Source organism: Sesamum indicum, linkage group LG10 (genome assembly GCF_000512975.1).
Source record: "Sesamum indicum cultivar Zhongzhi No. 13 linkage group LG10, S_indicum_v1.0, whole genome shotgun sequence".
Taxonomy (NCBI): Eukaryota; Viridiplantae; Streptophyta; class Magnoliopsida; order Lamiales; family Pedaliaceae; genus Sesamum; species Sesamum indicum.
In genome coordinates, this window is record NC_026154.1 from 5,772,791 (window position 1) to 5,786,586 (window position 13,796).

The window sequence follows — 13,796 nt, forward strand, 5'->3', positions numbered from 1 at the left end:
TTTTAGTCCTCTGCGATTACACGTGCCGTTAATCAACACTACCTCAAAATCTGTACTCGTCAATTTCTATAAGTCTATCATAAATGATATAATCTCAGGATCTGTATTTATAATTTTTTAAAGAACGTCTTCGTAATTAGACCTAAATAGAGACCAAAAAATTGTAAAAGTCAACCAACTATTCAAAAGGGGAAACCTATTCACTCTCCAATATTCACTACCACTTTTTCTATTATTAGTTAAGAGAAATTCTTTTTTTATATAAACCAAACGAAAAATAACTACCTCTACCATTAAGAAACATAAACTTTTTTTTTTATTTATTTCTTCCTAAAAAATAAAAAAATAAAAAAAAGAAAAGAAAAATGCAGTCCCACCATGAAGAAGAAGCCGGGGAAGCAAATTCCCTTATTTCACAGATTCTGAATTATCTTCAAACCTGCTTCTTTGCAACTGCACACCATCTATCACCCCATGAGCCGGTAAGACTTCATAATCTAATTAATTAAATAAATTATTTTCATAATTATTAATTAATTAATCATTGCTATGATCATCATATATATATTTACATATATATATAATTTGGTTCTTTCCATTACATATATATATATATATATATTCATGCATATTTCACAATTATTGAAATGAAATATTGCATTATGCTTATGACGAAATCATTATACGTAAAAGTGCTAACTAATCGACCAGAAATACATATACGATATGGTGATTTAGGTTTTCTTGTTCGATCTTCAATTTAGATCTTAAATTTAAATATCCGATAGCATGAATCGATGAAAATTCCAACGTAAGAGGAACGATACGATGTTCTGACATCTTGTTTATGCGTGCCAGAATCATAAACTAGCTATGCTACTTACATCATAGGCTTGCTTCTGATTTGGCGACGAGAAAAGAAATATTCCGGTAAGCGGATTCAAACTTTTTTTACTGCGATTTTATATGTATTAGGGTTATTGTTCATATATATACATATACGTATTTCTGTTTATATAAATATGTTTCGTGAAAATTGTTATGTTGATCGTTCTTATTTTTATTTTTTTCACATATTTAAACTAAGAAAATACACTAAATACTTTCATTTCTATTATTATGTACAAGGCTGTAAAGATTTATTATTGTTTGACATTTATTATTTTAGTTACAAGAGAATAGTTTGGTTGGAATCAGATATTTTGCACATAAACAAACTCATGAAATGCTTATATATGGATTTATATTTAGACACCAAAGAAAGCATGAATTTTTGTTAGGGTTAATTATCAGAGTTAAAAACAAAAAATCATAACACGGTTAATTATAGTTAAACAATGGCTGTCATTGTTGTTTTTGCAAACGAGACCAAAACATTAGCTGCAGTTTAAAATGTGACAAATATTCTAGCCACAGGTAAAATTATGGCGAAAGTTGATTAACTGTGGTAAAAACTTAAATTTTTGTACCGAGTTTTGTTTGGTCATAGTATATAGTATTAATTTGCCATTATTTTTAAGTCGTAGTGATTTATAGTGTAGGTAATAATCCATTTTTCGTAGTGAATAATAATTTAAGTCTAATTTAAGTTGAAACACAGGAGAAAATACGACTCTTTGCTATGGCCAATTACTATATTAAAAGTAAAAAATTATAGTGAATAATAATTAATCATATAATTGCGTAACAACTCTGCAAAAGAATCCAAAATATTAGTCATAGCTAATGATCATGGCAAGTGTTTTCGCCATAACCAAAATCATAAAAAATGTCAATTAATTAATCATATATGATCAAAATTTAATTTTTCGTATTATTTAATATGACTATGATAAAACGTATTCATTATCATAAATTTTAAATTATAATTATCTATAATACAGGAAATAATTTATTTTTTTTATAGTCGCTGTATATTATTTAGATTCCAACTTGAACTCTAAGTTTAAACACAAGGTAATAGAAAAATTCAAACTATAACTAGTTGAATAAAGCTAGAAGAACTTGCATTAGTTACCTGAGAATTGGGTTGTACGTACTTGCTTAATTTTAGCCCTTTGACTCAATTCGGACAATTTTACTACGCAGATGTTCAAAAGTAATTTTAGTCCATATATATCAATTTATTTTACATCTCGTAGCTAATGCTCGCCTGGAATGGTATAAGAGTCTAAGTTTATTGTATTTATTTATATTATACTTAGAGCATTATGACGGACTATTTATTAGCCATTGTCATTAAAAGGACAAAAGAGTCATAAATTAGACTAAAAAGAACCAAATCCACGCAAAATTAATAGATAAAGGACTAAATCTAATATTGTCAAAGATAAAGAACCAAAATTATAGGACGGAAATTTTCATTTTTCCATAAAAATGACCCAAATATTTTCACTACTTTTAAGAAAATATATATATCACATCAATTATAACTATTATATATATTTTTTCACCTATTAAACGTCAGATTAATTATCATGATTATACTTTAAATGCACATATAATCATATATTAAAAAAATATGTATATATATATATATATATATATATATATATATCATGTGAACCATACTCGTTTTCTCTAACGGCGACGTTCGTTGTTGAAGGTACTCCATTTGACTTCATTTCACAAGCTGTTGATCGAATTATTCAAAAAATACATATGTGTCTGTGTATGTATAAGATTTGCTGAAGGAGTGAGAGTTCATTTTCCGGTGAGTTTTTTTATGAATTTAAATTTATCTTCCTTTTGTGTATAAATCTACTTAGCTTGCAAGTTTTCTCAATTAATGTACAACAAAATTAATTTAAAGTGGATTACATTGAGATATTCTAATGTTAGGTCTGATTATAAAAATACGTACCCTATATATTTTTTTGTAAAATTACAAGTACGTACATTAATTGATATTGTAGTTGTAATTACAAGTACGTACACTCTCTATTTAATTGCGAAACTTTACACAAACACTTCTGGGGTATATTGAATTAACAACCTTCAAGGGATGTATTTGTAATTCAATAAAGAACAAAGGGTATTTGTGTAATTAGAGAAAGTACAAGTTTCCAACTTATTGTTAAGATATTAACAAGTTTTTTATCGACACTAATTACAAAATTGCCGTTGCTAGCATTTTACAAGGTCCATAATCTTATTTTATCTAAATACTTTAATAATTTATTTATAAAATAGCATTTAATATTCGGGATAATTACCCACCCCTCACCTAAAGTTTGGTGTAATTATACGTACACCTCCTGTGGTTTGAGAAATTACACCTAACACCCTTGAGGTTTGCTTTCGTTAACAAATAAGTCCCTCTGTTGGTCAAAATTCACCAAACTTGCTGATATTAATTGAAAAATTGATATTTACCCTCGATTGACTTATTACTGTCTTATTGCATATTAAATAAATCTTTTTAAGACCAAATTACCCTCATACGTCATCACACATTAATGATTATGAGGAGGTATATCTTCACCATTGTAAAGATAATTTAGTTCGAAAAAAATTGTTTGACCTGCAGTATAAGCTCAGGGGAGGGGAGTGTAAATATAAGCTAGCTCTAACAACATTTTACAGGATGTAAAAAGATCTTCTGAATAAACTTATCCCGAACCCTCTCGCTCTTGATCATAAAGTAGATCTATCCCTACTGCTCAGAAAATTGGATTTTCTATTACAATTCATATTGCATTTTCTACTCCATTTCACATATACATGTCAGGTGTATAAAAATTCTTAGTTAGATAAAGCCAACAGTGTAATCTTTATATACATGGTGTGTACGTATATATTAAATAGAATATAAGATGGAACGAGAATTGCAATACAAAATCCAGTCCAACTTCAAGTAACTTGATAGCTTTAATCGCGGTGTGGGAAAATTCTATCTTGAACTCGACTTGGAGAGATTTAAACTAATTATACGACAAGTGTTTTACATAATAAATATAATATATTTTCTGTGTGAATGATTCGATTAGATTCTATGAGACCTGATTTGAATAAGAATTTTCCATCACCTGTAAATGCATATCCAGGCATGCATGAGCACAAACATAAGCAGGCATGGCTTCTACTTTACATGTTGCAAGTGTGAAAACTTGGTAACTTCTTGTCCATAACATTGCACATCAAACATCATTAACAACTTATTCCACAGGTAAAACAAATGGGCTTTTCGATGGTGAAGTGTGTCATTCTAGTGACTCTACTCTTGGCCTTAAACTTCACACAACTTGCAGGACTACAAATCTTGTCAGGAGGCCCTGAATTAGGTAATAAGGGTAGAATTGTAAATGATTTGAATCGAGACGAACATATCATTGGTCCAAACTTATTATCGAGTTTAAAGTATTGTGTTTGCACTTGATTTGATCATTGATCTAGTGCATTTGAAATATTTTCAGGGCGGTTTTTAGCAGAAACAGGCAATGTTTCGACAGAAAACAAACCTGTGGATGATACTGTAAGAGTAGACCCGTTAGACCATTTGAAGAAGTACAGAGGAGGGTACAATATAACAAATCCACATTATTTGGGCGTAAGTATCTACATCGTTACATACGTTCCCTTGAAACTATTAGATTTTGTGATGCATAAATTTTAAATAAAATATAATTACACTCATTAACTATAATAAAATTACAAAAACCACCCCTAATATTTCAAAATTACTCTGGGACCCCATCTGCGTGATATTTATGTTCGCTATACATTGTCGCTCATTATTACTAATAATATTTTTATTGTACGAAAACCACCTCGTCACTGTATAACGAAAACATAAATGACAAAAAGTGTTTGTGTAATTACTTATCACTAACTATATATATTTGCTCTCTTGCACACAGTCAACTGTGTTTACAGGCATATATGGATTTGCCCTTGCAGCATTATGGTTACTATGTGGTCTGGGATATGGAGTAATTCGTCTTGTAATGATTATTTGCTGTAAGAGCCGCAAAAAGCACAAGAAGAGAGAAGATAGTCATATGAAGTGTCTTCTTTTGGCTCTTGTCTTCACACTCCTTGCTATGTAAGTAAGAGTATGCTATAATCGGGAAATTATAATTTTAATCCTGTAATTATATATAGAGGGTGTCAAGTTTAGTTATATAATGAATACTCATAATTTTGTCCTATCAGTTTAAAATTTTCGTACATTGAGGATAAATATGGCAGGAATTTGCTAAGATGCCGAAAAAGTACACCCAATTAAGCTGGTGAAGTACACCTTTTCAGCCATTTTTGTCCTCAATGTGCAATTTTTTTTAAAATTACATGATAAAATTACCAAAATGAATTCGTACATGACTAAAATTGTCACTTTCCATACTTACGGGACTAAAGTTATAATTTTTCTAATCAACCTTTTCCTTTATTGTCTTTGAGAAAGAAATAGAAGAAAAAAAAAAGAAGCAGTAATTAAGAGTAAAGGTACTTTACGTGAATACCCTCTGAAATTAGATCTAATTACACAAATCCCCTTATTCTTTGAAAATATTACAAGTACAATATTTTAGAGGTTGTCGAAGTAGATTTTTTCTCAGGGTGGTTGTTTAAATTTTTGGCCCCAACGAAGTACGGACGTAAATTACAACTACAAACCCTTTAGGTATACTTGTAATTTCTCAAATGATATGGAATACTTATATAGTCAGACCTAACCTCAGAAAATGTCAATGTAATCTACCTAAAAGTAAACATATGCATGTAGCATCCTTAAGCGTAGACATAATAATTATGACGATCGTTTCAGAGCAGCGTGTGGGCTGGTCCTAGGAGGAGATGCAAAGTTCCATTCTAGAGCAAAGATGATCATAAAGGTTATTATTGGTAGGGTGGGTGCGGCTTCAAACACGATATACAAAACAACTGGAGCGATGAAAAACGTCAGCAGCAGTTTGAGTGAAGTCGGCACACTCACCGAAGCCACTGCCTTCCTGAACTCGACATCGCTAAAGCTCGACGCTCAGGCTGCCGATATAGAAAGGCAAGCCTATGGGAACAGGCAATTGATAGAGAAGGGCCTAAAGCGAGTGTATGTTTTCTTGAACTCTTTCTTTTAAATATACTTGAATACTGATGAACATGTGAAATTGTAGTTTTAGTCCTGCATGTTAGGGGGTGGTGATCATTGTCCAGTAAGTAATGAACTGGAAATTTTAATCCTTTATGTAGAAATCAACTTGAAATATGCAGGAGTAATTGGGGATTTTAGGGAAATTGGAGGGGCTTTTGCCAACTGGATGCTGATTTTGGGCGTGGCAACCTATGGTGCATTAGGTCTAGCCATTTCGGGGGAAAAATAATTTTGCGTAAAATTAAATTTGGCGTTGTCCCTCTTTTTTATATAATTTTATTCAAAATGGGAGGAAGCGGGAAAAGGGGTGTTAGTTTCCCTCGAAAATGGCTAAACCTAATGCCATTTAAGTTGCTACGTCCAAATTTGACATCCAATCAGTTGAAAAAAACTCCTAATATCTCTTATATTCTCAATTGCTTTAGCATATTTCTGATAGATTTCCACTAGAACGAGGAAAGTTGTCACAAAATCGTAAATTATACGACCAAAATTACCAGTGTTTACTTACAGACAATGGTCACCACCCCTACTAACATATATGGTTAAAATTGCAATTTTTCCTATTTAATATATTATATAGGATTATATACTTAATATAATCATGTTATTGATCGTTTTATATCTTATTTTTTATGAAAATACCCAATAAAAATGCATTGTCCTGAATAATATATTTGGCAATGGAATTTACTTTTTTTTTATTTTGGTTATTTGATTTACTTGATGAATTGTTATATACAGAGTGAATGCTTGTTGTTATTGATAGTAATTATTTTCTATTAAATATTCAAGTTTGACAATATTATTTTTTTTAATTGTATTCTAAAGTATTTTACTATATATTGATAAGTGGTAATTCGTGGTATTCATATATTTCTATAATTTTCCTTTCTTTTTTTTTTTTTTTGGGGGGAATTAGCATCCTTTATATAATGCATTTGTTTTGTCTCATTTGATTAGGGAAGAATACAATTTTGGTCCTATACATATAAGGGTGGTGGTAATTTTGGTCATTCTGATTTCAAATTTGTAATTGAGTACTATATATAATTAAAAAAAAAGTATATTTAGTTCAAATATCACTGAAAAATACTCATTTTTGCTAGAAATTAGAACATATTTAGCACGTGACCCCTGAGCTTTAACCTGGAAATGTGATGATATATGACATTTTAATTTACCTCGATGATATTTGGACTAAATGTGTTGATATTTTGTAATTACAATCCTCAATTACAAATTCAATATGCATCGTAAAGGACCAAAAATGCCACCCTCTATAGTTATAGGACTAAAATTGCATTTTCCGCTTATGTTCTCCCCGGTAGAGTTAAAGCAAAAACGCCAAAGCATGTGCTACTTTTCGGTGCCACATGCCAAGAATATGCCATTCCCGACGAGTTTAGCATTTTTCAACGACATTTACACTAAATGTGCTATTTGTCTTTTTTTAATACTTCAATCGCAAGTTCAAAATCAGAGAGGAGTATTAATACCACCTTCTGTAATTACACGACAAAAAATGCATTTTTCAACATTAGATTATACCCAACAAGTTGCATCCAATATGAAAAAGAAAACCAACTGAAATCATCATTGATAATCTTTTGAGTATGTATGTAAGTGTGCATCTGTGCAGAAAAATGAAAATTTGACTTTGATATTTGCAGGTATACAGTAACAATGACAATTTTCTCATTGACTTTAACTGCTGTGATTGCTCTACTAGGTAAGGCCAAAGTAATATCTGCCCTCCATTTTTACTCAGAAAAAAATGAACTCATTCATGGCCAGAAAATGTAGAGTTGCATTTGTCTACGCGGGCCAGTACACTTTTCGATCTATTAATTACGAGCTAATTAATGGTAATAACTTGTAAAAATTCTTATTTTTAGTCCTTTTGTCCGATTCCGATATTATTTTGATTGGAAAAGGCGTGTGCAAAGTACGTGGCCGCCAATTCGTCAGCATTCTTGATAACAGAGCTTGTCTTTCCCATTAAAATACTAATGGAATCTAATGAAAGGATTAAAAGTTAGAAAGTTTTTATAGCTTTTTCCCCAGAAAAATGTGTTTAAGTTAGTTAACATCATAGCTGTTTGTTTCTTGCATGTTTGTGCTGTCTCTCCAACATAAACTCTCCTTCAAATGTAGCCTTCGGGTTCCTAAAGTTTCGGAGAACTCTTCAAATGTAAGTACACAAAATCAGAGCTTCTACTACCAATAGTTGGGGAAAAATGCAATTTATCCCCTATGATATGAGAAACGAGTAAAAAATTCTTTGTGAAAAATAAAATAGTAAATTATTCTGTGTCTTGAAAAAAGAAGCAATTTAAGCCCTATCTAAACTATTAATATGAGAGTAATTTGCTTCATTTTTAAAACACGTGGGTAATTTACTAATTCATTTTTCATAAAGGTTATTTACTCTTTTCACATATGAGAGGGGTAAATTGCATTTAACACAATTTCGTTATATATACCGAAATGCAGAACATTTTTGTGATCTTATCTCCCTCTTGTAGATTAATTGGGATTTGCTGGATTTTCACTATTGTGTCCTGGGTGTTCTTCGGGATTTTTTTTGTCATACAAAAGTACGTTAAGTCTTTTCGTTCCTTTTAATTTCGTCCCGTATTTTAGGTTCAGTACACCTGCAGTCTCATTAGTTACATGATTCTAATCAATGATCCAATAAGTTAGAAAGATTCTCACTGTTGGTAATTTGGTCAGATTCCGTTAGTATTTTGATGAAAAGTGCTACGTAGCCGTTAACTGTTCGACATTCTTGATAACGGTCATGTAGCATTTTTCTGTCGAAATACTAATGGAATCCGACGAAAGAATTAATAGTGAGATTTTTGGTAACTTATATATAAGTGTGTTTATGAGAATTCTCATCACATGACGTAATGGGACGGAAAGTGTATTGAGCCTAAGATATGGGACAAAAAGTTTCAATTTTCCCATTATGATCACATGGAAAATTTTGGTTCGAACCAAATCTGAATCAATTATACTGCAAGTGTTGACGTTAACAGGATATAACTTTTGCAGCTTTGCGGGAGACACATGCACAGCATTAGAAGGCTTCCAAAAGGATCCCTACAACAACAGTTTGAGTCACCTTCTGCCTTGTGAAAAGTTGCTTTCTGCAAAACCAGTCCTAACTAATGTTAGCATAGGAGTACATGAGCTGGTGAACAAGGTAAGAAACTCAACATCTCAAAGTAAAAGTATTGTGTACAAATGAAAACATGCATCTATATGACAACCTTGTCTTTTCTTTTTGGAGAATTTTTATGTTTAGTTCAAACACATTGTTGTATATATGTACGTCGAACGTATTGTGGTACCGTTCATGGTCGTACGAACTTGTATGATTAGTTCTTGCAAAGGGATGCTTGGAAAACATGATGTTTTATGTAAACAGTAATTACTGGTCGTTTATCGTCTCAACGATGTATATATATATATATATATAAACCCCTTTCATCATTTTCTCATCATGCAATAATGACAATGTTCCGACATGGTATGAAAATTCATTTGTTGTTCAGTATGATCCTTAAAAGTTTATAAGCTTATGCTCTTAAGACAAATGGTTGCAGGTGAATACTGACATATCTAATACATTCGGAGATATTCTTCAGCTTTGCAATCCTTTCGCTGACGCACCTAACTATGAATATCAACCATGGAATTGTCCAGCCACCTCAATCCGAATAGGAGACATTCCCCGGGTATTTTTACACAAACACACACTCAATAGCCCTCTCTGTGTATTTCTCCCAGGGGAATTGTGCTTTTCGTCTTGTATCATACGGCCTATAGTATATTTTTCATCCCATTAGTTACAGAATTCTCATTAATGGTCCCATAAGTTACAAAAAAATCTTACTTCTAGTACTTTTGTCATAATCTATTAGTATTTTGACGAAAAATACACGTGCTAAACATGTGACCATTGTCGAGAATAGTAAAGGAATGTGACAAAAGGACTACAAGTGAGATTTTTTTAACTTATAGGACCATGAACGAGAATCTCATAATTAATAGGACTAAAAGTGCTAGGCACGTGACCAAAAGTGGCTGAAGAGCTAATAGCTACATGCTCAGTACATGCCTTTTTCGTCATAATACTAGCGGAATATAATGAAAAACACTGACTGAGATTTTTTATAACTTACGGCACCATAATGAGAATCCTCTTCCCAAGTGGACGAAAGATGTATTAGCCCTAACATACAGAAAGACGAACATTTGGTAAATTATGTGTCATGTGATTCGCTCCCGGTATATATTGAAGGTATTGAGATTGATCGCTTGTCCTGATTCCGAGAGTACAACCTGTGTGGGAGGAATCATGATTCCTGGGCAGCAATTCAAGATGGTAGAAGCATACTCTAGTTCTGTACAAAAGCTACTGGATGCTTATCCTGGTGTTGAAAGCCTAATCAAGTGCCAGCCAATTATGGATACTTTCTCTGAAATCCTTCAAAAACACTGCACGCCGTTAAAAAGACACCTCCGATTGATCTGGGCAGCGCTGGTGTTCCTATCGGTGGCCCTAATGGCGTTGGTTACCGTTTGGACAGTTGGAGTGCACTACGAGCAAGATAACAACGGCTCGATAATACCCGATGATGGCAATATGCTGGAATGTGGAGTAATTAAGCCCACGGATGGTGTCCAAACCTAAACCTAACACAAACTATATATAGTAACTAGAAATTTAAATCATGATAGCAAACTACAAACTACATACTCATCTTCTTCAGAATCTCTAATGAGATTAATATGCAAATAGGCATGTCATGATGTACAAGTCACTGGACAAGAGAGATCAAAAATATATACCCAAGTATAGGAACAAAATTCCAGCTTTTTCCTATTCTATGTGAGGATTATTACAACATGTTGGACTTGGCAAGCATATTGAATTTTCCAAGCGAATATGAAATAATTATTTGATTTATTTATTAATCCGCAATGTTTTCTTTTTCGATAAAAGTAGTAATTGCATGATAATATCAATATTTTTAATAAATTGAGCAGTATATTCGTTATATCAATATAATAAAATATTATGAATTTAATTATAATAAATTTATATAAAGTTGTATATACTCCCAGATATCCAATTGGATTCGAACCTATTACCTCGAATTTATTCATGATCAAACCTTAATTTTAACCACTAAATCAAAACACGACTTGCTTTTGATTGGGTACTATTGTTGTTTCTGTAGTATTATCCTCCCATAAAAATTAATACTTAATTGTGGTTAGTTGGTATGATTAAAAATAAATAATTATAATAAATAATCATCGACCGTGTCCCTGTAATAATTGTGGGACGTGATTTTCGTAAACGTAACTAAAACATATATCATGGCTAAATACCATATTATATATTTGCTATGGTTCATAATTATGAAAAAAATAGTTTTCATAGTGGATAATCTAAATTTTTGTTGAGAATTTTATTTAATCACAATTAATAATAACTATTTATCATAATTTTAAACCAAAACCAATAAAATCATAATCAATTTTTCTGTATTTTTTAAAATGAAATAATTTATCTCTTTAGACAAGAAGGTAAATTCATTATTGTGACCAAAAAAAAAAACTTTTATACTCACAAACGGCAGTTAATAACACCATCACACCAATTTTTTTTAAATCAAAATGCCCTCCCATTAATAAGAAAACTTACTTATTTAATTCACCAAATTTTACATTTGACTGATAAATATTTTTTTTTAAAATACTATGTTGATTTATATATTTTATTCTTATTTATAATATACTTTAAAGCATAAAAAATTATTTATTATATGCATAGAAACAGCACACTAGGCTAGTTAGAAAAAAATGATTCGTTCATTTAAATTTTGGTGTAGTTGATCTTCTCCGTTCCTAAACTCCAATAATTGCAGTAACGAAGTGGAATATTAATCAATGATGTTATGTGAAAACCACAAGTTTAGCGTGATCTTTCAAATTAAAAGCTCACATATCAGTCAAAAGTTAAGAGCCAAAAGCCCATGTACAATGCATATTTATTTCAAATTGCCCATCTTCTGGAAAAGAAAATGAGAGAGCTATAGGAGATATTCATATGCATATGCCGCAACAGGTCAGGACTTCATCCAAGATTTCCTCCGTCCTACAAGAAGCATTACAGTACAGCTGTGAGCTTAGATGCATGATTCCCAAATAAATAAACCTGAACAGATGAATTAAACTATCTGAGGAAAACAAAACCTAAGCAAGATTGCCCAGAGAAACCTACCCAGCGCCTAAGATGGATGCTCACAATCTTACCCAGAGAAAGAAAAAACAACAGATGCAAATAGGCACACACATATAATATGCTATCATGTTACTCGGTTCCTTTTTTCCCATTATTTCGCCAAGGATGCGTAAGTCATATTAACTCAAATATTCAGGTGGTCCTTTCCATGATCAAGAATAAATTGGCAATAATCCGCATACCGTAACAACTTAAATAGCTTAGGTGTTTTCCAGAGGAGGCAAATTTTGTTGATGAAGCAAAGGATTATATAATGAAGCATTGAATGGGACTTGATGCATTTAGGCCTCCGTCCACCAAAATTCAGATGGCCAGTCATTCAAGATGTTTGATTATGGCTTAACCTCCAAAAGCATAGTGATTACAATCGCTGCCAAGTACCTTCCACCAGAGATTGCTCATGCCACCTAATAGAGGGGTCATGTATTGCAGCGAACTTCTGCCTTAATTAAAATTTTCCAGAATAACGTCCGAAATATATTATCACTGGTAATACGATGAAGGTGGGACTATTATACGGCCTTCAGCTCAGATCTTCCGAAGGTGGGCAGGTTTAAGATTTGGGGATACATCTCCCAAGAATGAAATGCAGCCAAAATGCCTCTCCTTGCCTTGGAAACAGGTGAGTATGAGGTGGGTGGGAGAATTGGTAGTTTTCTTTTCTTCTGCATGTGTGGACCAACAGATGGTGCATTAAGGCAGTCTTTATCAGTGGTTCTAATCACAAATGAGCTCTTGGATATCAGGGACTTTACACCTTTGAGCTCATACACAAAATTAATACTAGTAAATTGTATTCCAATCACTAATAAGCTTGCCGGTCCTATAACTACAGTACCTTGAAATGTCATTCATTCAGACTTGATATTGAAAAGAAAGGGAGCATGACCATGTTAGTTCAAGTCAAAAAAGCAATGGTTTGGGCTCCCCCCTGTCAAATTGTCCGAGTGATTGATGAAGCCTTACCGCATTAACAGAATTTAGGGGTATCAACAAGCAATCCACTGTCACCCACATAATTTAGGGGATTTTTGCAATCATTTAGAAAAGTGATTCAGCTTTTTGCTTAAAAGAAGCTAGAAATAAGTGCTTGGTTTTAGTCATTATAGAATTAGGGAAAATAGCATTTTTTATCCCATAAATTTGACTTATTCCACCTTTGGTTCCAGCCATTACAGGATTAACACTTTTAGTCCCATAACTTACAAAAATTAGCACTTTTGGTCCTTATCCACTTTTCCGTCTACAATTTAACACCGTAGGCCACGTGCTGGTCCGTTAAGTATTTTTTACTGGAGGAAAAATTGACGTGTTTTCCAACTTGGGACCACTTTTGGGAGAAAATATAACTACATTTGAGAAGAAAAAAAAATCTTGAAA

At 32.2% G+C, this 13,796-nt stretch overlaps 2 protein-coding genes across 2 annotated transcripts in view; one reads left to right on the forward strand and one right to left on the reverse strand.

Annotated features, from left to right (window-relative positions):
* LOC105172003 lies at positions 305–11,037 on the forward strand. Its single transcript, XM_011093320.2, has 13 exons — positions 305–482; positions 859–930; positions 2,606–2,713; positions 4,169–4,283; positions 4,416–4,549; positions 4,860–5,044; positions 5,768–6,049; positions 7,765–7,823; positions 8,249–8,285; positions 8,620–8,691; positions 9,152–9,302; positions 9,706–9,837; positions 10,404–11,037. Exons 4-13 carry the CDS (start codon positions 4,178–4,180, stop codon positions 10,794–10,796), a joined length of 1,551 nt encoding a protein of 516 aa, XP_011091622.1. The 5' UTR covers positions 305–482; positions 859–930; positions 2,606–2,713; positions 4,169–4,177; the 3' UTR covers positions 10,797–11,037.
* LOC105172004 overlaps positions 12,034–13,796 on the reverse strand; it is a 5,765-nt gene continuing 4,002 nt past the window's right edge. Inside the window, exon 3 of the mRNA XM_011093321.2 lies at positions 12,034–12,269. Within this exon, the coding sequence (XP_011091623.1) occupies positions 12,249–12,269 (21 nt within the window). The 3' untranslated portion in view covers positions 12,034–12,248. The remainder of the gene's footprint in view (positions 12,270–13,796) is intronic.